Source organism: Bactrocera dorsalis, chromosome 1 (assembly GCF_023373825.1).
Source record: "Bactrocera dorsalis isolate Fly_Bdor chromosome 1, ASM2337382v1, whole genome shotgun sequence".
NCBI classification, from domain to species: domain Eukaryota; kingdom Metazoa; phylum Arthropoda; class Insecta; order Diptera; family Tephritidae; genus Bactrocera; species Bactrocera dorsalis.
In genome coordinates, this window is record NC_064303.1 from 21,713,553 (window position 1) to 21,738,534 (window position 24,982).

At 39.6% G+C, this 24,982-nt stretch overlaps 1 protein-coding gene across 7 annotated transcripts in view; it reads left to right on the forward strand.

Moving 5' to 3' along the window:
* The window catches only part of LOC105225682 (uncharacterized), a 319,801-nt gene that overhangs the window by 71,513 nt on the left and 223,306 nt on the right, over positions 1-24,982 (forward strand). For all 7 annotated transcript variants that reach the window (XR_007423553.1, XR_007423550.1, XR_007423549.1 and 4 more), the window contains one exon: positions 3,201-3,233. Coding sequence is in view for 2 of the 7 variants with exons in the window: in XM_029549927.2 (XP_029405787.2) it covers positions 3,201-3,233 (33 nt within the window). In the remaining 5 variants the exon portion in view is untranslated. The remainder of the gene's footprint in view (positions 1-3,200; positions 3,234-24,982) is intronic.

The window sequence follows — 24,982 nt, forward strand, 5'->3', positions numbered from 1 at the left end:
TTAAGATATCGTTTTGAAATTTTGCAAACGTCATTTTCTCTTTAAGAAGCTGCTCATTTGTCGGAACGGCCGATATCGGACCACTATAACATATAGCTGCCATATAAACTGAACGATCGGAATCAAGGGCTTGTAAGTAAAACTTTCGTATTTGATGTGGTATCTTCACGAAATTTGACATGGATCTCCGCAAAAAATTGTTCAGATCGGATTATTATAGCATATAGCTTCCATATGAACTGAACGTAGTTACTAAAAGAAATACACCTGTGAAGGGTATATTAGCTTCGGTGCAGCCGAAGTTAACGTTATTTCTTGTTTTCATAATGAATTTACATACGGTCTAGAGCTTCGAAGCATAAGTCTATATCTCGTCCATGGACTTAAGACTAAAACGATAGTTCGAGAGTATTTAATTTAACTCTAACTACGTATGTTGTAGGTCAGTCGTTTTGACAAGAGAGTAGAACTCAATCAGTCATAATGAGTAGTGCTGAATTGAAATAGGTGTTAGATAGTAGTTTTTTCTCTGCGTACATAACCACAAAGTAGTTTTCCTGCGAGATACAATATATGTACATATGCTTTGACTTGCACTTTAGTCCATAAGGTTCACTGATAATGTGCTCAAGGTTAGTCAAGGAGTGTCTGATAGATTCAAGTTACTTCGTTATCATAATGGTTTTGGTCATAGCGAAATTTCTCCGAAACGACAAAGTTGACGAGGTGAGAAATATCACAGTTAGACCAATTTCATCAGGCTGGGTCGGTGCTCCGCTCTCTCTTGTATTAGTTCTGTGAACTGTACGTAAGCGTAGAGAATTTTCTCCTTCTTGTTCAAAAAGGAATCCAAGATGTTTTTGAATTACTTGCTTTTAGAAAGGTTCATATCACCGTAATGATAAATAGTTCTAACTGGATATTGGCCTGTAGGTACATGCGAGATGAGGTTTCAGAGCTTGTAGGCCGTAAATTGCTAAAGCTGAGGAAGGTGTGGTGAAAGGATCTATTAAATTTTCTTCCACTGGCCAACTTCTGCTAAAATAAGGATGAAGTCAGTTGTTAATAATACCGGGTTGTCAAGTAGGGATGATATGATTTTGGACGGAGTTGTGGTGTTATACCTTTGGGGTTATTTGAAGTCCTTGTTCTTTAGCAATGAAGCAGATTCTCTTCTCTTATTGGTTAGAAGCCAATAACTAACGTGCTATTTATGATATACGATTTGATTTTGTTGAAAAAGAGGTCGTGTCATATGCATAAATTCATTCTATCGATTGTACTTCATATTGAATTTTTTTAACAATTGAGTTTTAGTTTGAGTTTGAGTTTTTTTTTAAGAAATGATCTCACTTTTTTGGAAAAATATGTACATTCTTCGAATCTTCTATACAAGGTGCGTTCCAAAGTAAACAGGACTTAAAAAAAACACAGAACAAATTATTTATTATCAATTTATTTTATTCAAAATAGTCTTCTTCTGCTTCAATACAGTTTTTTTGTACGGTCCAAAAACATGTCGAACGAGTGTTTTAGCCCGTCGGCCGGTATGGCCGCCAGTATGCCGGTGCTAGCCTTTTGAATGGTCTATACGTCTGCATAACGCTTTCCTTTCATGGCCAAATGCATTTTTCCGAAAAGGAAGCAGTCGCACGGTGCCATATTAAGTGACTACGGGGAGTGGTTAATGGTTAAAATGTGATTTTTAGTCTAATTATCGAACTTCGAATGTTGGATTCTGAGCAATTTTTGGTCGTCAGTCAATTTGTGTGGAACAAATCGTGCACACACCTTTCGTAGGACCAAATGTTCGGTCAAACTGCGATAAATCGATGTTTTGGAGATGTTCAATTCCATTTCCATGAATTTCAATGATAATTTCGGCTGATTTTTGATGAATTCACGCACAGTTTCGATGGAATTTCCGTTGATCGCGGATTTCGATTGGCACACATGTTGATCGTCATTTATGTCCTCACGACCACTTTGAAAACGTTGAAACCACTCGTGCACTCTGCTACGGGATAGGCAATCATCGCCATAAACTTGTTTCATCAATTGAAACGTTTCGGTAAAAGTTTTCCCAATTTTAAAACAAAATTTAATGCTGGCGCTTTGTTCGAAGCTCATTTTCGCACCGATAACACAAACATACTGACACTTAAAACGCAATAACTTCACTTTCAGTCAATGATATGTCATGAAATTCTCACTGGATAATCAATAAAGATAGCAGATTCTAACGCACCGACATATAGATGGCGCCACCAGGGGGCGCTAGGTTCACAAAGTCCTGTTTACTTTGGAACGCACCTTGTATACCAAGAAAGACATCATACGAAACTCTTTGATTCGAGAGAGAATTTAAATTATGCCTTAAAAGTCTACTTCTAATCCTTTCTAACATGAACTCGTTATTTTGCAATACTCTCACGGCAGATTAGCGCTGCTAGTGCGAGAAAATTTAAATTTTCGAAAATAAAATATTTACAAATCAGTTTAGAATAAATGTCATTTACTTCCAGTAGATGTTTTGACCAGCTGTTTTGATATGAAATAAAAAAAAATCGAAATAAATGGTTTGTTAAAATGATATCACATCAATTTCTTTCGGTTGATGGAACTTACATACCTAAAGGTGTGGTTTTCATTTCTCTTCCTTTTATGTTCTTGCCTTAAATCTAGTTAATATTAAATCCTTAAAATACTTTACTTTTCAAATAATGAGACTTGGCAGCCAATTTTTTTTTAGAAGACAACGCTAATACCACTTACCAAGGAGAAGTGCTGCTGTAGACTGTCTAACTTTAAGTACGCCAAGTTTTTAAAGCGGCGCATAGTTAAATGAACTCTCTACAAGCGCTAATACTAAATATATTTGAGTGTATGCATGGAAGATGTACAGTCAAATCAACTCTGCAAAAGTTTATTTAAGTCCGCGCCAGCGCTTGGCGGGTCATAATTCATTTCAAGTGTATTGCAAACTTTACCCACACAGATTTAATTAATTTAAGAGTAATTTCCGCCTCAACCCGCGCGATTGCGCACATTTCTCTATTAGATAATATAGTGGTATTTTTTTATAATTAATGATTGCGGGAGGTGTTGCGGAAATCTGCGCGCGACCCCAACTCCCGAAGCGCACAACTAAAACAGTAATTTACCTAATACTTTTTCTTCTTCTTCTTATTTAATTTCAGGCTACGCAAAAGACATTTCCGGAATTGAAAGAGGTAAGTTTTGTCGAATGAATGAATGAACGGAGGAGTGAATGAATGAATGAAGTGCGCCCCCAGCGCTTTAGCGCAATAAGAATATAAAAAACAAAAAAGGTATGAAAAAAAACAACAACAAAAACGCAAATACAAAAATCGACTGCAAAACTAACAACAACAAATAGAAATAAATTCAAACAGCAGCAATGAATGAGCAAAATAAATGCGGGCGAATTCTACCAGAGCGCATACATATGTACATGCTCCCACAGCAACCGCAACTCGTTCAAAGAAAATAAAATGAAAATTAAAGAAAATTTCGTGGGATGAAAAATAGTTGGATAGCGCTGCGGAAAAATGTGAAAAGCAAAAGTAAATGAGAAAATATGAGAAACTTAATGGTGGTGGTGTGGAAGAAAATGCCAAATGAAAAAATAATATTAAAATCTAAATGCAGGCACTCAGACAGACGCACACGTTGAGCTTGCCACAAACCTACGTACATATGTATGTATGTATGTATGTGTGTGTGCGGGCGATTTTCGAGCGCAGCGTCGCATACAAATGCACAATTGGCAAAAGGATAAAGACCTTTTCAACGTCAACAGCGCGGCGTGCACTACTTCAGCCGGCTGGGTGGCTGGCCATCGCTCTCCACTCACCGCCTCACCGCCTCAACGCTCAAAATAGCAAACTATTCCTCCAGCACTTTACCCACACCGCCACGCAGGCGTTGCATATCAGCTAGGCGGCCTTTTTTCTGAACATATTACCCATTTTCGCCTCTTCACATTTTCGCAGTTTCTCAGCTCGTTCAGTTTTTCATTTCTATGCACTCTCGTGCGCATTTATTTGCCGCAATTCCACTTTTGCCTGCTGGCGTGCCAGTTCAGTTAGCGTTGGCAAAACTTTTACTATTTACTCGTTCACAGCAAGTTTACTGTTTTCTTCGTTTTCGTTCGCCGTTGCCGTCGCGAACCCGTCACGTCATCGCCAAACCCGGAAAATATGTAAGAACGCGCGCGCGCGCCCGTAAAACCAGTGCAATTTATAATAAGCACGCGGCACCTTGGCTCCTCACCGCGCGCTGTAGATATATATACCTAAGTATGTTGAGCCGCCTCTGGCTGTCGCGTGACATGCATACAGCTACTGTAACTGCGCCGCCTCGTTTGCCGCTATGTCCTTACCTCAGTGGCTTGGCGGTCTCCTGGCGCACTTTTATTGCATCTCTTGCCTTTCCGCTCTACGGTTCGTACTACAACATGTTGGCACGGCTGCGTGCTGCATATCCATTGCATTGCCACTTTGGGCCGCCGCGTCGCGCTCTTTCACTTGTGCCAAACTTGCATTTGCACTGCGGTTGACGTTGTGTGTTTTGCGCAACACATCTTTACCCGGTAAAGCTTCACTATTTGCTGTACACGCCAGTTGGGATACTTAAGAATGGCCAGCGGGTATTTTTCCAGTGCCATTGCTGGGCCGCAATGTGTGAGCCGTGGTACGATTGCGTTAACTTTCGTCTGCGTGCCGGTTTCTCAATACTTCATATTTGCTTGCCACACTTTCTGGCTTTTAGTTTGAGCTTATGAATTTCCAATATCCACAGTTCGAGTTTAATCTACAGCGTGGCTTTTGCTATGTATCGTCTGCTCTCATTCACATGCCCATTTCTGTTTGCCTTAGCGTCCACCTTCTCTGACCTTTTTTTTTATTGCCACAGTACCGTTCCATCTTCCGGTTTCGTTATGGTTGTTATAACAAAATAACTGTGTTTTTATTGTGCTTCGTATGGCCGTTGACATGTTGGTGACTCGTGCCGTCGGCAGACGTCTGCTGGCTGCGCCGAGTTGTCTCCGTACTCATTAAAAAAAAAAAAACGAAAATGACAGCACAAAAGAGATCACCGGAAGTTAGTCTTGAAAATCGATTTCTCATTGCTCAATTTGTAAACAAATAGCAATAAAGTTAGGGTAAAGCAAAATTTTGCTTGTGGCTTTGGCGGTAAGTTCATGGCCACATGAGATGTTTGTGTAACTGAAATGGGCACGAAAGATATTTGTGTGATGCAAAATAAATTTATAAGCTCAATGCTGTCCAAATGCTATATTCGACCGCAATACGTAAAGCTCTATTTTATTTGTAATATTTTAAATAGAATTTTCGTCACTGCAAGGCCAGTTCCCTACTTTTTTAAAGAAAAAAAAACAGAAATTTCAAACTTAATGAGGAATGTTTATTATCATTCGAAAGCATGTTCTTTTGCATTTATTTTTGGAAGATTATTTCTTCTAAAAGTTGGTCTTGGCTACGTCTCAGATGGTCCACCCCATGAGTCCAATTTGCGATGACTCGTTCGAGCATTTCGACTGGTAACAGGCGAATGACACGCGACTTTACATATGCCAACAGGAAAAAGTTTAGTGGTGTGATATCACACGATCTTGGTGGTCAATCGACCGGCCCCAAAACGTAAAATTATCTGCTCACCGAAGTGTTCTCTCACTAAATCTATTGATTTATGCCATGTATGGGAAGTGGCGCCGATGTGTTGTCTCGCCGAGATCACAAGCTTGAATTGCAGGCATCAAATAGCTGGTTGTCATAACACGATACGTCTTGTTACGTTGTTTTTGCTTATTTGCATACCTATTTAGCCAGTAATAGACCTCATTTCTGAACGTCGGATCTTTTTGGAACTTTACAAAATACCAAAGAGCAGCTTCAGTTCTGGCACAAGTCAAGTTGTTGCGAACGATCGACTCTCCAAGGTCTTCGTGTGCACTCTCAGCTATGGCTGCTATATTTTCTTCACTGCGGGCTGGAATATTATCCAATAATGAATACTGAGTCTCAAGATGGGTGATGGTGTTGCGAAGAATACCCTCAGTAAGCCGATTATGTGATCATAAATTGAGCGAAGCGCTCAAAACACACTCTTTGCAGAACGTGAAGTTTCGTAATAGAGTTAAACGATTCGTAAACGTTGTTTAGGCGGAAGTCTTTCCATGATGAAATGCCGAACAATACTGAACAAAAATAACATGACTGGTTGATATGACTCAGGCGTGATCTGTCAAGAAAAGGCTTTTAAAAAGAGTACCTCTACTTCGATCACCCATTAGATATAATATCAGTGAATCCTGCGTTCCTAACTCTGAATGGTACTGTTAAATTCTGCTAAACTTTTTTCATTTTCTGGTGGATTGGTTTCGAGGACTCTTCAGAGCTCTTTTTAATCGAAAGATGGTAAAATAATTTATTTTTAAACTCAATACTTCTACCAAGTAAATATTATTTAACTGTTGTGGGATTTTCAGTGATATCCTATAACCATTTCTCTCTGTCTCCTTTCTATATCTCTCTCCCCTCAGTGAATATGTTATATGTCGATGTCTTTTCTCTCCTTTCTTTTCTAGCGCACTCTTTCTCCCACTATTTATGTTTTCTCATCTTACCCTTCTTTATCGATTTTTTTTTCTCTTCTTCTCTCTTTACTCTGTTGCCTTCTCTCTCTTGAATCTTATAGTCGCACTATAAGTTAGTGTTTTGTAGCTATCGCTATAATATTGATTTGGTTTGAAGAGGTTGATTGCTGTATTTGCTTCGATATCATATACAACATCCTACGTATTTAACCAAATTCGGATCAGTGAATCTTGAAATTTAGTTGAACTCTATGAAATCATTCTACCAAGTTAACCATACTTAGACCAATGATCCTATATGTATATATGATTACTTTACTATGATTACTTTATGATATCATCAGATACACCTTTTTTCTTATAAACTCTTGACCATCGCAGTTTTAGAGGTTATAATCTCAAAGTAAGTCATAAATTGCACGATCGGATAAATTTATAATCTCCAAAGCCTTAAAAGTGTTTTAAATGACAGTTAAAGAATTTAAGACATCAATCAGTCGCCCAAAGCAATAATACCCCTCGTAGAAGCCCCCCTCCTTATTTGCGAAGAACTCGGACAGCCACTTTTCACAAGCCTCTTTTGAGTTCAACTTTACACCAACAAGGGCGTTCGCCATGGACAGGAACAGATGGTAATCACTTGGCGCTATGTCCGGGCTATATGGTGGATGCGATAAAACCTCCCATCCGAGCTCCCGTAGCTTCTGACGAGTCATCAACGAAGTGTGTGGTCTGGCTTTGTCGTGGTGGGACACTACAGCCTTCCTGCTGGCCAATTCTGGACGCTTCTGGTCGATCGCCTGCTTCAAGCGGTCCAGTTGTTCGCAGTAGATGGTAGAATTAAGCGTCTGGCCATATGGGAGCAGCTCATAGTGGATGATTCCCTTCCAATCCCACCAAACATACAGCAAAACCTTCCTGGCCGTCAATCCCGGCTTGGCCACTGTTTGGGACGATTCACCGGCCTTCGACCACGACCGTTTTCGCTTGATATTGTCGTATGTGATCCATTTTTCGTCGCCAGTCACCATCCGCTTCAAAAATGGGTCGAGTTCGTTCCGTTTCAGCAGCATATCGCAGGCGTTGATTCGGTCCAGAAGGTTTTTTTTGCGTCAAATCATGCGGCACCCAAACATCAAGCTTTTTTGTGTATCCAGCCTTCTGCAGATGGTTTAAAATGGTTTGGTGACTAACTCCCATCTTCTGGGCGATGTCACGAGATGCCACATGCCGGTCTAACTCGATGTTTTCCATGATTTGATCGGTATTCGTCGTCACAGGTCTTCCGCCGGCTGGCTTATCCATGGTGTCATTTTTACCCATTCTGAATCGTCGAAACCATTCCTCCGCAGTTCGAAGTGATAGAGTACCATCCCCCAAAACACCATTAATATCACAGAACGTTTCTCTAGCGGATTTGCCTTTAACAAAATAAATCGTTTTATAGGATATGTCAAGACCTTTCAAAGATGTATAGTATTGCCAGATACAAGCTCTGTTGCGCTTTATACATAGCCGTGAAATTCAAAGGACAAAAAGGCGGAAGGAAAATATTCGAAACCTAATATAATGTGAAATTTACTGTAAAACAAAAAAAAATGCTTAAGTTCCGAGTAATTTGAATGATTACTATTACTTAAAAATAAGTGATTGCAATTTTAAAGCGTGCACTTGCAACACACATAAAAGTACAGCAATAATTACCATTTGAGTACATGTCCCACATCACGACGCGGACCCATCAACGCCCAACGACTTCGACCGCAAATGAAACGCAGTAAATTCTTTTTTCCACCATAAAAGAGGGAACACAAAAACTGCGCAATAACTGCCATTTGAATTAGTTTTTTTTATACAACTGTAATTTTTTGTTGTTTTGCGGCTGGCATTTACTGTTTGTGCCACACGGCGTATACGTAACATTTTACAGCTACCACTACATAGGAGTTTGTAAAAAGTCTTTGCTGTATAACCGAGTCGATACTTTTATGCACACATTACACTGTTATTGTTTTTGTTGGTGTAAACTTTTTACGCTTTTGTTTCATGCCGTTACGTTGTCCAATCATATCCGACTTTGTATTTCTAGTATTTGTTTTTCTCTTAGTTTTTTTTTCGTTTTTTTTTCTTGTTTGTTTTTGTCTCGCATTTTTGTTTTGCTTTGTTCCTTGTCATGTTGTTGTTGCCGGCTCCGCGTTGCGCTGTTCATTTTGCAATTTTCATCTCAATAACTATACGCTCATTTGCGCTGTCTGATGGCTTCAAGGGATATTCATATCCGTTGTCTTTACCGGATGTGCTGCCATGTTATTTTATATACAATATTTTTCTTTGTTTTCTTCACGATATCAGTGATGCACGCATATTACAAACGTACCGTTAATTCGTGTGGACGACGGGTGCAGTCGACTGTAGTCAGAAGTGCTTGTGGCATCAACTTTAGTTGCAATGCCTGTCTGTCTGTCTGGTCTCTGATAAGACCACTACTTACTGGGTGGTTCACCAGGTCGCTTCGTTTTGAAATTCCAATAAAGTCTTACATATATTTCATGCAATGTGTGTTGTAAGTTTGTTCGTAACACTAGATATACCAATCTCCATGATCTGGCAGCTAGGGTTGGTCTCGCAGTAATGGCGTCAACCGGTTGATCTCTAAAGTACAAAATTTTGAACCGGTTTTGAAGCACAATGCCGTAATCTCTTTGTTTTCCTATATTTCGCATCAGTAAGATGTGCGAAATGTAAAGTTGTTGAGCCGAAGTCCTCTGATAGTGTTGCACATATGTACTTTCCTAGGCTTGCACTATACGATACACCATGTAGGACCGCGTGGTTTAGCCACTGGCATGTCAATCTTACAAAAAATTGTAAGGATCTTACTTCGCAGTAATGACTTGAAATCATCCGACTCATTCCCGAAATGTTGAGGTATTTGGATCACAGACAAACTGACGTCCACAGTATGAATTTCGGACTTTCGGCTTCGGGAGTCTAGTGATTGTGCAGTATTTGGCAACATCACTTCAACACCATCAGTTGGCAGTATAAAGCCCTAACAAAACAACATTTCGTGGGTTTAATGGAGGTAACTGCTGACAACAACCTTACCCCACAGCGCACAATAGCACAGCGGATAAAATCAATGCGTAGATCAGCGCCACGAAGATGCAAAGCCATTTTCGGTACCAATAACCACCTGGGTATGGTTCGAATCTCATCTAAAAAATCGTCATCTAAAAAATCTGCCGTACTTCGTATTCGGTGTTTGGTTGAAATGCCACTCCTCATGGAACTAAAATCAGGTCTGCTCTTCCCGAGTTCGCGTCCTAAACCACAACAATCAAGATGCTCCCAAAGTTGCAAGACTACGTAGACAAAACTACACTTCGAAGACAGTCTCACATATTTTTCTTGTCCAAAGGTTTTTTCAGTCTACGCTGGATTGTGACTTCGATTAATTTTGAACCTTGAAAAAACAATATCGATCAAAATTTTTCTTGAAAAAATGTCAGCTCTTCCCGCGTGCGGTTCCGAAACTGATAGTGGATACTTTCAAAAGGACCGTATCGCTTGAGCAGTTTGGAGTGACTTCAAGGGGTCCTCATGATATTATAATTAAGGGCAGCTCGTGATATCACAATTAAGTCTCCTGTCAGACCGTGTAGTCGAAACTGTACTTTGAAGACAGTTTCACGCATTTTTTTTGTCCAAAAATTTTGCTTCAGCCAACGCTGGGTTGGGACTTCGATTAATTTTCGTCTGAACAAAATATTAATATCAAAATTTCTCTTGTTTGTGGAAACATACAAGTTAAACCACTATAAGGACCAGTCTTTACTTGTTGCTGTTTGAATGCGAGTGACTGAAGCAGTAAGTCCTGCTGAACGGTTCGGCTGTTCCATGGAATGCCGAGTGTTTTCCTGTTTTATATTCTTCACATTTCTTCGTCACTCACCGTTTCATACTTTGTGCTCCAGTGCTATGTGGTCGCTACTATGTACAAGTATTAAAACGCTTCCTCTTTGATAGCAGAAAACAATGACACCAGCTATGAGATTTTGGGGACTTCTTGCAGTTTTATTTACACTTCTACTTCGTGCCGACTTCTTTATTGCTTTCGTTTTGCTTATTCCCGCCACGCAGCTAACCAAAGATAAACTACATTGAAAAATCCGACTAACTGACAGACGGATAGAGAGAACTCTATGGCGGGGGAGGGATGCATGACGAACCGGTAGAGATGAATGAACGAATGCAAGCAAGAGTCGGTTGTTATACTTTTAATATATACATTTTTGCTTTAAACTAAAATCCCCTTGCTGTAGTTTATGCTCTTGGGCGAAGGGATTTCGGCTTTCACGTCTCCAGCTTTAGAGTCGTAAATAAAACTCTCGAACGTTTGTAAGCCACAGATGAAGATGAGAATGGCGGCCGCAAAAAGGATGTATGTCAAATGGTTTAAGTAGTAAATTTCTGGCGGATTTAATTATTCTTTTGTATTATAGCAAATACCGTTACAGACTGGCATGTAAGGAGTTTGGCGGTTGATTGTGTGATGGGGTGTGTGGGCGCGGGATTACAAGATTGTTGCATGACAGCTCAAATAATTGCTTATTGTGTGCAATACTAGTCAGTTGGGAACCTGAAAATTGCAGTTGTCTGCTATAAGATGCTTGCGGTTTTATATTGCCGAAATAATGCAGTGGGTTTAAGCATCACATTTTTTACGGAAGACGTAGCGCAGTAAAGAGTTTTAAATAGTGGAATTGGTGAATTCAGATTGGTCAGATTAGTTAACTGTTTAGTACTTGGTACTAATCGTGTTTGGAATGTTAAGTACTGACAGATGGCAATAATGCTTTGATTTCGGTAATCAGAGGGTTTAAGATGAGTAGGTGATTAGCCTTCTGCATCCGAGCCTAGTTCCGGGGCTGCCGGTTTCGCCTCTAGGCAGGCAATGGCATAGGAATTTCCTCCTCGCAGGTGCTAAGGTTATACCGCCTTTACTCGGTCGTCAGAGCCTCGTTCGTAGTGAACAGGGGGTACCGCGCGGATGTGAGGTTGACGTTTGGGAGGGATAGGCTATATATTCGCATCACCAACCCCATTTGCCCATTTTGGTATTAGCTAAATGGGCCCCCCCTGCCTTGAGTCTTTCTCTGTAGTCGTCAAGTTTGATATTTTTGTAGCTATACTAAATCAGAAAGTTTTTTAGTCAAATTTTGAATAATTTGACGCTACCACTAACTGAAATGAACCGTTTATTTCTGGACAAGTGATCGTACTTCACTGTAAGACTTGGATCTGAAGAATCGGATGAATCGAAGCTCAAAAGAAAACTTTGAGAGTAAGTCTTCTGTCAAGAGCTTGCGAGAACTCTTGGTCCAGACTATTAGACCACTGTAGTGTGTTTCAAGTTTAAGGGACAGCCATCAAAGTGGCAACAGATATATGTACTTCTTCAAAGCGTGGCTTCTTTTAGGGGGCCCGGTCATAGTGGAAACGTTGGGAACTGTAAAGCCGTTGAGCCTACAGGAAAGGGCACTCAACAGGATAAAAACGCGCAGGTGTTTCTGGCGCTGGATCTATGAACCTCGCACGTGTCTAGCAAGTTTTGGTCTGCAACCTGCTCTGGTGGGGTTGTGAAATCCTTCAGGCCCAGAGTGGAACGTAAACGGTCCGACGAACTACAAGGCCTTAACTAGGTTCACATCGCCAGTCTTAACTGGACACTCTCAGATTAACATTCACTAGGCAACTTTTCCTATGTATAAGGAAGAAAACAAGGTGGAAACAGAGAAAGTATCTTCTCTTCCACTTTCCAGCTTTCACAGTACTGAAGTTGAAGTCTCTCGGTTGCCATACTTTTTACGAACTTTGCGATGGAATTAGTCGACCCATAATTTCTGGCAGGCCTAGGAGTTCCGTGCAGCACAACGGTCCGACGTCTCTGGCTGTCTAAGTCTTGAATTTGGTTTATTAAAAGTAGATTTTTAATTGAAAAATATCAGCTAGTTTTCTGCGGAAATCTCATATGACTCGAGAGATACACATTGATTAATAAAAGTTAGATACATTTTTCACGATGTGGTATTCGCAGGTTCTTAGTTTTCGAACTCGTCTCGGCGTTTTTAAATATCTCGGCAAACTTAACGTCTCTGGTTATAATGAGAAAACAAAATCCCCGTTTATATTTCAATCCACATCTTCAGTCTATGTAGTTGAGAACAAGAAAATAGGCTTTTCACGCCTGTTAGCCTGTCGTAAATTTTTTTTGCTAATATAAAATGTTTTTCTAGTGGGTTTCGATAACGAGAAGAATGAACTTTTGACTAGGCTGATCTCTATAATCAGCTCATTGATTCCATTCTTCCTTCTGTTCATGCCAAAGAGCTGAAGTATAGATAAACCTAGATTAGTCTCCTATTTTTAGGCCGCGACTTAAGCTTAGCTTTTCCAGATTTTAGAAATTTTTGTCGGCAATTTACTATACGGATATCCTCCTTTTCTTTCTAGGTCGCCTCTTAAAGTTATCTGGATTGTAGACATTTTTTTGGAACTTCTTTCAGAGGTTTGTGTTTGTTAATATAGAGAATATAGATTGTGGATATTGGGTTACCCAGGATGTTATCCCAAAACTATTGAAATATTAATACAGTTCTCAAACCATTTGGTTCCGATACTATTTAACTCAGTGTATTAGAAATAAACTTCGGAGTTTAACTTCGTTCCATCGGGAGGCTATTTCGGAAAGTATAAATTTTCTCGAAGATGGATCTGGGTTCATTATTCTTTGGATTGTGACTCTCAAAGTCACCACGTTGTTATTCCTCTTTGTCGAATATATGTATATCTCTCTCATAAGCGATTAAAGAAAAATGGATACAGTCGAAGTTAACTAGACATTAGTTAAGTATTGTCCTCTACTTCTTAGACTTACCGGTTACTTAGTTTCTGTACAATAGTTAACCACGAAGATCCATCACATAACAACGTCTCTCAACTTCGTTGAAGTAAATTATTTTGTCAACAATTCCATTCGAGTTGTCAAAGAATGTCCCATATACCACAACCATAATACCATATGCCTACAAATGTATATATATTTGTGGGTATTATTCCTAATGTATGCATTTGACGAGCCATCGGAGCGACAACCAGTCCAACGCCTTAACCATAAGTTGCTCATATCGCTCCTTCCTCATGTGTCACACGGCATGTGCAACATGAAAGTTGTTGTCACACACAAGTGTCGTTGACATTTTAATATGTTCTTTGAGCTTGCCCTAACTAAGTACCTCGCATCCGTCTCTCCAATTCTCCGTCGCCTGTGCGCGTGTCCATTTGTCTTTCTCTATCTCTGTCTGTTTAACTGTCAGCGCCTGCTGTTGACAACAACACGACAAAGCGAAAGCAACAATAATTTCTACTCGGCTTGCCTGCCTCAGAGTCGTGACTGTAATTTGCTGTCATCAATTAATGCAATTACCATTTTTTAACCAACCGCTGTCGGCAAGGCATGGCAAAACGCTGATATTTAAAGACTTGCCGTTCGCAAGAGTGGCCACCTTTTGATATTATTATAAAACACTATAATTTTCATCGCAGCTGAAGTGACGTTTCCGTGGCTTCTTGTACGCTTTAATAATACAAAATTACACCTAAACCTGGTAGCGTCTAAAGGCAGGTGCCTTCAAGCTATCAAGTTGGTCTCCATTTTAAAGCACTTCCTTGTTTCGGCCTTGTCACCCCCTCAAATGCAACATTGACAACAACAACCACTAGTTGTTCGTTTTAAATAAGTATTCAATCGAATATGTGGCGTGCCGTGAATTATTTCTAACCTAAAAATAGTGCCTGCTGCGTGCAAGCGGCAATTACACAGCGGGCGCTTACGATTGATTTCATTTAACTTTTTCTGGAAATTTTTGGTAATGTAAAAATAGGTTTATATAAGTGGAGCATAATAAATATGGACACAGCGGGAAGTCTCTTTGACCGGCATTCCGTTCAAAAGCTCTATAACTTGCTCTCATCCGAAACGTGAACAACAGGAGCAAGGCAAGGAAGGTCAAAACACGATAGAACGATCTGCAAGACTGCAAAACTGTAAAAGTTATGTGTAAAGGTAGATTAGATATACACAAAACTCCCGCTGGTATTCGATTGAATGGGCTGTAGGAACATTATTGGAATATCACTGGTCTTAATATCTTGGCACCGCACATCTACAGAATGGGGCTGACAAATCGAGAAGAGTACTATAAATGTCACTAGTTGTATATAATATTATCCGATCCATCTGCACTTTTATTAATTTTTACAATTCATAAATCTTAGATCATATTTACCTAAAATTAGACGGGTTCACCCAGTTCAAATAAGGGAGACAATAAATCTAACATTATTCAAAATGTTAATAAAATTCTCAGGTTGTGAGAAATATATGACTCCAACATTATACATATCTCAAACACAAGTCAACAACCCAATCGTGTATCATTGAGTGACTTTGAGGAGAGAGAACGATGAACTCTTGAACTGTTTGTGGGATATGCTTTGTCTGGGAGAAAAGATTTCAAATCACACCAAAAAAGGGTGGATGACGCAGGGGCCTGCGCCCCACCAGCAGAACCGGGATCTGTTGCACGGAGCTAGATCCAAGGCGATCCTTAAACTCCCTGAATACTGCAGCAGTGGTTGCAGAAAAGCGACTGCATTTGTACTTGGTCTCAGGCCACAAGATCGTCCCTGGAAGCGAAATAGCTGATCAGGTTTTCAAAAATGCCATCTGCATGGGTACCGAACCAGTTCAGGAAATATGAAAGTCGCTAAAAACCATACATAATAATAATAAATTTTCGAAAGAGTTGACAGACGGATCGGTGAGATGGCATGCCTTAAGGGCATACAGAATCGCCAAAATCATGTGCAAGGGAGCGAAGGGAAATCACACAAGGGAGGATAAACCGAAACCAAATGGAGTAACTTAACTGAACAATGCGAATCAGTCATCATAGATATATGTATTTGTCGGTAAATATTTCAAATTTAACGTTTCTCGCAACAGAGACAAGCTGAGCCACAGCGTCCTCGTTGTTAACCAAACTAACTAGTATTTTGAGGGGTAAAAAGATATACATATCTCTCAAAGCAAGAGGCTTGTTGACGATTTTGAGCCGAACATGTGGTTTGTCAAACAATCTTCATGTAATATAAAGACTATCGTAATGAGCCCTCGTCGTATAGTAGCATATTACAAGTGCTTCTGATTTTCTTGTAAACTTTTCGATTATCGTTGATAAATATCAATATCGTGGAGCTTTTTCACCAAGTAAATTGTTCTTCAAAATCTATCGGATTTACGATGGAACGTACAGGGTTCCGAATTTTTTAATTAGAAATTTTTGAATTAATGACTAGACTTGGTCTCAAATCGCATTTAAGGGATTACATGGGTTTCCTCGGGTAAAAAACAGCACTTTTTCAACAATTTTTTTCTCATATAAAAAATGAAATATTTTATTAGAGTTTATTATTGTTACAAACATACACTATTAACATAGAAATTCTGAAACTTGCTTTTTCTAAATATTTAAAACTCGACCACTGTGACGCTATTTCCAGTGACGAAGGAAAAACGAACTGAAATTTGGATTTTTGGCAGAAATTTTTACGAAAAAGAAAAGAAAAATGAAAGTTGTAATCGAAATAAGTTCCTTCGTCCAAGTCTTTAAGAATTGTACCTTAAAGAACTGTAAAATTTCATGAAGATCGATTGAGTAGTTCTCGAGAAATCTTGCCAACCGACTTTAAAAACATAGTTTCGAGAAAAAGGCGTTTAAAGATTTGAGTGACAACAAAAGCTAGCCGCGAGCGCACAAGCTCTCAAGGCTGTACCTCCGAAACTATTACTTGGATCAACTTGAAAATTTAGCTCAATATTCTAGAGGTATTTTTGAATTTAATAAGATAATAAAAATTACGATTTTTTAAAACACGTAAACCAATGTAACCCCCTAAAAAATTATAAATTACTTTTTAATACCTACATCTTGGAATTATCTTACAATAAGATCTTAAATTAAAGTTTTTTGTGAACTAAAACCAAATATATTTATTTTTTTTTTTTAATTCAAATCAAATCACTGTAGGAAAGTTAAAATTCGGAATGAAAACTTTCCCATAAATATTATTCAAAATTGTCTTATGGTATGTGTGACAAGCCTCGCTGCCATTTTTGCTCTACTTATTCGTCGATGAATGATTAAAAACATAAATGGTTGCGAAATTGATTTTAATTAAACAAATTTATCGAAAACGTATATGAATGTGTACATTTTCTCAGATTGCAATTTTTGCGTTTTTCTTTACTTATCTATTCTCCGCTACGCTGCATATAGAGTGTATTTAGTATATGGTACATTGGCATGAATTATTTTACTTTGGCGATCTTTCAGTGCCAATCGTGGCCCCATCCGCATGTCCATGCATCTCTTTGTGTATAGTATGCACAAATACATATATGAAAATACATATATCTATGTATTTATATATACTACATACTATACATGCACGTGATGTCAACACATAATGGCTCCCGCTGCGTCTGGCTCGGCTGCAATGATGGCGACTGCACAGTTGACTTGTTGTTTGTGGCTACGAGGTCAGGGACCACTTGGTGCTTCAACAAAAGTAAGAGTTCGCCAGCGAAGACATGCGAATCGAAATACATATAAAAGGAAGCAAACCATTTTTCTTTCTTTTTATGTGCATTTGATGTTTATACAGATGGATCTCTAAATAAATACATAAGTATGTGAGAATGTGTATTCGTAATGACTCACGCCATTTCAGTGAATGCCCTTCAGTGGACAACGGCGTCGACGTAATTTGAGAGGGATGGCGCCACTATGTAATGTCAGCGCTCTCTTAGAAAAGCTCAAACTTACATACATACATTTTAATGGCTCTACTTACATCAAGTCCCTGCTTCATACCACTCTGTGCCATTTTCTCTGTTATTGCTTCGACACATGTCAAACACGTTGGCTTTGTCGTCTTAAAGCATTCTTTTTAGTATTTTGTTTTTTTTTGAACCTTTAAATATTTTCCCCATTTTACATTTTATAGTGGTTGTGTTGGCGTGTGCGCTTATGCCAACATGACCGTGAGTTATTTTACAGGGTTGCAAGGTTTTATTGCGTATTCATTACCCTGTAATAATTTGCCCATAAAGTGTATTTTGTTGTTTAAATGTACTTACGTATGTATGTGTGTACATACAGTGGCTGTCAAAAGTGTGTGTACAGCGTATTTAACTGTTTAGTTAGCAATGTGGTTATTTAATGTTTCCTTATTCCTCGGAGACTCATAATTATCTTAGATGAACTAAATGTGTTTTCTCACTTCTACTTTTGCTTCTTATTCAATGCTTTATAAAAAGGGTTACAGTGATCGGATTTCGTTCGATAATCTATTCCTTCCTGTTGGCCAATTCTGGACGCTTCTGGTCGATCGCCTGCTTCAAGCGGTCCAGTTGTTCGCAGTAGATGGTAGAATTAAGCGTCTGGCCATATGGGAGCAGCTCATAGTGGATGATTCCCTTCAAAACCCACCAAACACACAGCAAAACCTTCCCGGCCGTCAATCCCGGCTTGGCAACTGTTTGGAACGTTTCACAGTCCTTCGACCACAACCATTTTCACTCGATATTGTCGTATGTGATCCGGTCTTCGTCGCCAGTCACCATTACCTTCAAAAATGGGTCGGCTTCGTTCCGTTTCAGTAGCTTATCGCAGAATTTATTCGGTCCAGAAGGTTTTTTTTGCGTTAAATCATGCGGCACCCAAACATCAAGCTTTTTTGTGTATCCAGCCTTCTGCAGATGGTTTAAAATGGTTTGGTGACTAACTCCCATCTTCTGGGCGATGTCACGAGATGCAACATGTCGGTCTAACTCGATGTTTTCCATGATTTGATCGGTATTCGTCGTCACAGATCTTCTGCCGGCTGGCTTATCCATGGCGTTGGTGAACTCCATGTTTACACGACTATAACGCAATATACAAACTAATTATGCACAGTGTTGGTTTGTAGGTTATGTCAAGACCTTTCAAAGATGAATAGTATTGCCAGATACGATCTCTGTAATGGTTTATAATTTGAATGAATTTGAATTTGAATTCATTCATTCACAACTGTGGTTTATACCATATTTTGTGCCAAATTTAAGTAACCATCCGAATAAACCGATATTCTGTTTCAGCTACTGTTCTCTCGGCGCCTTGTAAAACTGCCGATATTCTTCGCGCCATACAACTTTGCGCATTTGTAATTTTATCACTTAACGCTTCCTTTTTCAGCACTTCATAGTGGTCGGTCACGTTCGGCAGAGTTTTTATTAGTGTAAAAAATCGTAAGTTTCTTCACCTCCCACCGCTCGTGGTGATATTCTGGTTTTAAGTGCCATTGTTAGCAATCACATTCTCCGTCATTTATTATTGTTATTGTAACAGTAATGCCTTTTTTAATTTGTTTGTAATGTTGTTATTGTTGTCAAGCTGCTCCTGCGGTTTACATGTACATTTTATGACAGCGCCACAACAAATCGTGCTTACAGCTGCTGCCAACTGCTGCTGCTAGGCGGGGGTAATTCCGTACAATTTATGTTGTTGCACATACATTTCGTGTCACTGATAACGCTCGCTGTAAAAATAATAGTTGCGAAAAAAGTACGTGAAGAATTAACAACGGGTGTCTCATGATGTGATTATGGAAAAAATTTTGAAAAGGAAGTAGCGCGAGCATTACTTTTTAATAGTTAAAGAAAGAAAGAAGCAGTCTTTGAATATACTTCAAGATCAAACCTGACACATTTTTTTTTAGATTGGTACAGAGTCAGCTCTTAGGCTGTGGGAACAGTCTCTATCAGTCGTCTATAATAACGGGCATTCTAAGATGCTATGCAAGTTCCTGTTTTTACCCAACAACCCACGCATTTTCGAAAGTCTTTAGAAGTAAACTTAAATTCGGTCCCCAATATTGCCTTCTCTTTCATAGAAGGGTGAAATAAGAGTGCGGAGTACAAGAAAACAGGGATATGTATCTAAACAGATGCGTCAAAACTTGAAAAAACGAGTAGAAGTCGGTGTCATTTCAGCAAATTTAGATACCTGAATCGCATTCCGACTACGAGACTACGGCAGAGTCTTGCAAGCGGAGATCACAGATAGCGAAATTTGAAATTACTCAAGTCTCTAAGGGTCTCATCGAAGTTAGTGAAATAATGCATTGATCTCTTAATGGCCCTAACATCCTATTTCATGTTAAACCCGCAAAGGGGTTCCGAACAAAGTGATATTTCTGCCAACTGTGTGACATACACGCTAGTCAGAACAGGCATCAGCATACAGTTAGACTACGATAAAGATGGAATATATGTACCGTATATACCGCAGTTTAATTGGATCAGTCAAATTTGTTCCAAAGTGAATACCAAATGTAATAAACTCATTCGTACAAGCAAAGTATATCCTAGAACATCTCGCCCAAGAACTGAATTTGAGGAGAAGCCAATGAAGAAATTTCCCTTAGTCATAACTTATCAAGCACACCATAATTGCTAACTAGAGGGAAGACTTCTCCAGCCTGCTTAATGGCTGTAAAAGTATAACGTCAAAAAAAAGGTGAACCCGATTCGCGAATCGATGACAACGGAGCAGACGTTCCATTGCCCGACCATGAAGAAGTTCGAAAAGCAATTACTTGTCTGGAGAACAACAAAGCAGCGGGGGCCAATGAATTTCCAGCCGATCTATTCAAATACGGTGGCGAAGAACTGATAAGGAGCATGCATCAGCTTCTTTGTAAAATATGGTCGGACGAAAGCATGCCCAACGATTGGAATTTAAGTGTGCTCTGCCCAATCCACAAAAAGGGAGACCCCACAATCTGCGCTAACTACCGTGAGATAAGCCTCCTCAACATCGCGTATAAGGTTTATTAAAGCCCACCGTCCACAAACTGATTGGACCTTATCAGTGTGGCTTTAGACATGGCAAATCAACAACAAACCAAATATTCACCATGCGCCAATTCTTGGAAAATACTTGCGAAAGGAGAATCGGCACACACCACCTCTTCGTCGATTTCAAAGCAACTTTCGACAGCACGAAAAGGAGCTGCTTTTATGCCGCGATGTCTGAGTTTGGTAACCCCGCAAAACTAATACGGCTGTGTAAGCTGACGTTGAGCAACACCAAAAGCTCCGTCAGGATCGGGAAGGACCTCTTCGAGTCGTTCGATACCAAACCGGGTTTCAAACAAAGCGACTCCCTAATGTGCGACTTCTTCAATCTGCTGCTGGAGAAAATAATTCGAGCTCCAGAGCTTAATCGACCATATGTACAGCTGCTGGCGTATGCTGATGATATTGATATCGTCGACCTCAACATCCGCGCCGTTGGTTCTGTTTTCTCCAGACTGGACAAGAAAGCAAAGCAAATGGGTCTGGCAGTGAACGAGGGCAAGACGAAATATCTCCTGCCATCAAACAAACAGTCGTCGCACTCGCGACTTGGCTCTTACGTCATTGTTGACAGTCTTATCTTTGAAGTTGTTGATAGTTTCGTCTATTTAGGAACCAATATAAACACCACCATCTCAGCCTGGAAATCCAACGCAGGATAACTCTTGCTAACAAGTGCTACTTCGGACTAAGTAGGTAATTGAGAAGTAAAGTCCTCTCTCGACAAACAAAAACCAAACTCTATAAGTCACTCATTATTCCCGTCCTGCTATATGGTGCAGATGCTTGGACGACGACAACAACTGATGAGTCGACGTTGCGAGTTTTCGAGAGAAAGGTTCTAAAAAGATGTATGGTCCTTTGCGAGTCACATTTGGAAGCAAAAAGAAGTCGCAGGGAAAATCTGTATATTACGAAGAAAGGACCGATGAAATTAGTTTGTAACATAATGAGATCAATTTGGCCATGATGACAGCGGAGGTAGCGTAGTTGGATGCTTTCAAATCATCCAATAATTTGATATGGTGGAACTGTGAAATCGATGTAAATCCCACCTTGTGAGCACCAAAAAAAACTTATATGTTAATTGTTTCGACCAAAATTATGGTATTTGAAAGTAATCGCCAGATGTCGGTAGCTGAAATTATTTGAAGGCTGTTGGATCTAGTGTTTCTTATAAGAGTGCCTTCAAGACTCAGATTGTGTAAAACTTACCGGGATATTTACGGATTCTCATAGCACTCGAGGCGCAAAGTAAGACATATTTGCCTTGTTAAGACGAATTGAATACTTTGGCTGAAATGGAATTTAAGAAGCAGACTGTTTGTCTTTTTGCATAGCTCTTGACTGCATCTTCCTAAGTGTGCTTCAAATAATTTGCAATCCTTCAGACTGCTAAAATGCCTCGTACTCACAAAATACGTGTCCTTTTCAATGATCTAAGAGCAACGCAAATTTAAATTACACGAAAAATTTCGGACAGTTAATTAGTTGCTGATAACAAACGGAAAATTTTACAACTGCGGGAGAGGCAATTTTCGTGCACCAAAGCCGAGCCCCTCCCCAAGTCCTTCAAGTTCGTGTGCATTTGCATATGAGTCTGGTATTCAGCATCAGGCTCTTGCCACGCAGTTACTTTTGTGGCACTTCACTTGTTCATAACTTTGCATACTTTTCTCTGGCAACGCTGCTGCTGCTGCCCTCGTCTTTTCTGAAATGTTGAATTGGTGATTGCCGGGACGACGCTGCTGCTTTAATGGCGCGTAATTAAAAGACTTTTGCGTATTTGTACAGCCGGCTGTGTGTGTATGTGTGTGTGCACATTAATTTGCCATGTAGTTGCATGTCCAGCGAACCCAGCCTGCTGTAGACATTGCATTTGCTATTGCACTGCAGCAGTTGCAGTTGCTTTAGCTGCCTTTTCAGGCCCTTCTATTTGCACTTATTACTCGCTCCGCCTGTGGACATCAGCTGTGTTTTTGCCGGCGAGCGACTCTCGAATGCCGGTTATTTGTGCAATTGTTTATTCAGTACATTTTGCCGTTGCGTTCACACGGCCGCACACACCCTTACACACACACAGGTCATGTGGACAGAGGCTACAATACATAGCGCAATTTTGCCCTTTTGGCCCACCGCCTAAGCTTCGTTTGACCAATTGCATGCTCCGCTTTTGTATGCTCATTTGATTGCTTTTATGGAAACAGTGTGTATTTGTTCATGTTCCCTGTAATAAATTGCGCTGTTTCTGGTCTAACGGCAGCCTCGGTCATGCCGTTGGATATTATAGTCAGTGTCGTTTTAAAGGCATTCCGGCGCTACTGCTCTGTTATAATTACTTAAATCGGCTATAGCTAAAAGCGATTTAGGCTTTTAAATAGTTTCTGAATTATAAGAAGAACGCTTGATTCTTTGGAACAGTCATAAATTGTATACATTGATGAATTTAATTTTCATTCCTACGATCTATTCGATCCAGAGTGCTTCTTAATGTTAGATTGAGTAGTCATTAAATGAAAAACGTCTAACATCACCACCTATCGGTTCCGAACGATAGAAACTTCTAGAATTCTAGAATCGCTTTTCGAAATTATTTAGATGTAAACATACATTCCGTTACCAATATTGCTTTCTCTTCCATAGAAGAGTGAAAAATGGGTGCAGGGACCCAGAGACAAGTATCTATACAGATGGGTCCAAACCAGAAAACAAAGTTGTAGGTGGCATTGTCAAATTTATATACCAGAATCGCATTCCGATTATCAAACTACTGTAGAGTGTTCCAAGCGGAGATCACAGATAGCGGCTTTGAAATCACTAGACTTCTTAAGGTTTCATCGAAACTAACGAAGTAATGCATTGATCTCTTAGTGAATCTAACATCATATTTCACGATAAACCTGCAATGGGTTCCAGAACACAACTGTGAAATAGCCAGAGCAGGAACCACCCTACAATTAGACTCCGATAAAGAGGGAATATATGAACCTCTAACCTTTTGTAAATATTTAATCGATTGTTATAGAACTGAGTTTCAGAGAAGTCAGTCCTTAACTTGCTCAACAAGCGGACAAATGTGGCATGAAGGTATTCAAAAGGAATGATATAAAAACTCTAGTAGGGGTACAAGCAGGTTAGGTCACTGTCTAATATGCTGGCATGCCAACAAAGTCGGAATTCTACTGACTATTACAGAAGCTGTCCAGGGTTTCTGTATGAGTAGCACAGGGTGGATCATTGAGAATATAATAATAGAGTGAGGAGATTTTTGTTCCATTGGTTTCACAATGGGCTTCTGAAAGGCCTAGGTGCGTCGTCAGGCATCTCTCCTACTTACCCACATTGCTGATAGAATGTTTGAAGGATGGAATTTCGGAAAGTAATGATAACCGTTGAAATAGACTTCATGCGAACCGAGTTATCTTAGCTGCTTATTTTTCATATTTGCATGTTTATTTAATTTCGACTTCCAGTTTTTTATTGTCATTCTTTCTTTATTAATCAAATTACTCTCAAACTTACTCAAACTCTTATTTTCGAAACAAATTTTTTGCTCTCATGAAAATTTGTTAATTTTACTGCTTGGTGCACAAATATACTATATGTATTTATAAATGAGAGTACACATTAAATTGCATACCAAACTTGCACTTACATATACTTACAAACGCTTTATTCAATCTCTAAAGTACCCTCCTCCCTTCGCACTGCACCGAACTGCATAGCACTGCTCTTCGAATGGCCCACTTGACTTTCATTGCCGTTTTGCTCTGAGCACTCAACACAGCATACGCAAATTCGTGTCGCGCTCACACGCAAACACACACATCAGCAAGCCTAGACTCGTGCAATTTAATGTATGATCGTTTTTGCATCCTCTGCCTTCGCCATTCTTTGCATTTCATTTCTTTCATTTGCATACTCTTGGCCTCTGAACTCCTCTTCTGACTGTGGAGTCGTCCCCCCACATTTCTCTTCTATATGACAGCATATACAAGTACATACATATGTATATGTTTTTATTTGTTGTTGCATCGTTTATGTGATTGTGTGTATTCAGTGTGCAATTTCGTTAATGGTTATGTGTCTGCATGTCCAGCCGCACAGAAATATATGGATCCGCAGACACAAATATATGAGTGGCGATGTGTGAAGCTCACTCTTCTACTTACTATACATATTTGTGTATTCATTTGCTCCATTATGGCGCTGAGTCTGTATTTTGATAATGTTCAGATATAAGTAAATGTACATATTTGGCTGGCTGACTTTCGTTTCTTCCCTATCACCATAAAAGTTTATGTTTCGGT